General features: G+C 51.0%; 1 protein-coding gene across 1 annotated transcript; it reads left to right on the forward strand.

Moving 5' to 3' along the window:
• Positions 1–266: 266 nt before the first annotated feature.
• SARC_01513 (hypothetical protein) lies at positions 267–1,040 on the forward strand (the record flags this gene model as incomplete). The annotated part of the gene is made up of 1 exon (XM_014304746.1): positions 267–1,040. The coding sequence occupies one exon, from the start codon at positions 267–269 to the stop codon at positions 1,038–1,040; it is 774 nt and encodes a 257-aa protein (XP_014160221.1).
• Positions 1,041–2,065: the final 1,025 nt, after the last annotated feature.

Consider the following 2,065-nt stretch of genomic DNA (forward strand, 5'->3'; position numbering starts at 1 on the left):
GGTAAGAGAAGGAGACACCAGTGCCTCCACCTACACCGGCTAGTATCGAGAAAAGCCGACAGGCGCTACACGCACGGATACTACAATTAAGTGACGAGCTATGCCAAGCAATCGAGGAGAATAACACGGCTCGAGCTGAAGCTCTTCGGGGCGTGATTGAGACACTTCGAGCTACATTAGAGTCCCGACCAGTAGAGAAGCGTCCCGTACCTTCACCACGTATGTGGCCTGATTGTCCGTCGAACAGATACTACCTACATGATATTATGGAACGGGACACAAGAGAGGCTCTCCTCGAGGCGTTCAAGAACGCACAAATCGCAGGGTTGGACGAGAGTTGGAACCTTACAGGGTTTCATAAGGTACCATCTTACTTCAAGGCGGAGAAGTCAACACTGGACTACATCCGCGACAATTCTGAACGGTTGAAGACATGGACACCTCAGCTACAGATCGAACAGATCTGTTCGCACGAAACACAAGCCACTGTCGATCCCGCGTTTTGCAAGTTAGCCAAGGGCCAAAGTCGGAACATGCACACTCCTCTTATGGAACAAATGACACAGCTCATGGAGAACCACAGGAGGGCACGTGAACGGTGCCAGACAGATGCCGACTTCCAACAGAATTTATTGAACCACTGCATTGTGCAGCTGTTAGAAGAAGATCTCAACGGCCGTACGTATGAACGTACTCTACAGTTGCATCCCAAATGGCAACTGATGGAGACACACGAGCTTATACAGCTGTTGAGCCCTGACATTCAGGATGCACAGCAACGTACGACAGCACGTCTCCAGAGTCGCAACAGCCGCGAGGGCCCGACAACCAATGGAAGTCGTGACTACACCAATAACCGCCCCAACCTACAGACGAATAAACGACAAACGCAGAATTGGACTCAACGGTCCCAACCTACGGTACCAACGACTTGTGCGGGGTGCCAGGCACAAGCGCCACCAGGTGGTAGGCACATCCCACGGTGTCATCATTTCAGGGCGTCGCAAGCGGTGAGCGCGGAGGGTCGGCCAAGGCTATAGGTACACAGACCGTCCACAACATCAACCGCAGGACAGGGGCAGAATAAATCCTAGACTAGAGACGTAGTCACAATACGTCCGACGCCTCAAGTACAGGTGAATGAGATTACACAGGACGCAGTCTTGGCTCTACCATAGGAAGCTACGGAGATTCATATCAACACGATTCTTCACGAAGACTTCGAGCACATGACGTCAACACCAAACCACGCCTATGAGACGTGGGAGTCGGTAGCCGATCACGCATGAGAGGTGAGGGTGTCTGAGTCGGATAGGAGCTTCATATTTGTTACCACGATTGGAGCAGTGATGGCAATACAAGACCCATTGCTGACGTCAGATAACCGAGTCTATATTCAAGTACAAATCAACGGACGTACGTTCAAAGCCTTGATAGACACGGGAGCAAATAGAAGTTGTATCTCACAGACATCCGCAGACCTCCTTGGCCGACCAATAACTCCGGCACCACCTGGGTTATATATATATTTAGCTGACAAGGCGGTTCGAACTCCTCGACTGGGGACGACGGAAGTGGTACCTATAAGGTACGGCACCATAATTATCGACGGTTCATTGGAATTGATGAATTTGCCGACGGGTATAGATGTCATAGTGGGGCAAGATATGTTGAAAGGCTTGGGCCTATACATAGGCGGTATCCGATCGCCACTTGCACCAATAGACCCCACGGAACTAGATGAGCTCCTCAAACCCATACCACGCCGACAAGCACCTAACACGACGGAACACGTCGATGTACGCCAACGGTTGGCACAGGATTTGGAAGCCAATGCGAAGATTGCCGACAACGCACGCTGTCATCTGGAAGGGAGTGAGGTAACCATCCCAGTAGCCCATGAACAAGCGATGCAGATGCGCAGATCGACGCGTAACTTTGTATCCGATCGATGGCTCCCCTATGTGGATGAACAAGTGAAGAAGTGGTTGACGGATTTGGTAATTACGAAACGAACGACACCAACGACTGTTAATCTTCCTCTCCTTGCGGTACCGACATTCGA

Source organism: Sphaeroforma arctica (assembly GCF_001186125.1).
Source record: "Sphaeroforma arctica JP610 unplaced genomic scaffold supercont1.61, whole genome shotgun sequence".
Classification (NCBI taxonomy): Eukaryota; class Ichthyosporea; order Ichthyophonida; genus Sphaeroforma; species Sphaeroforma arctica.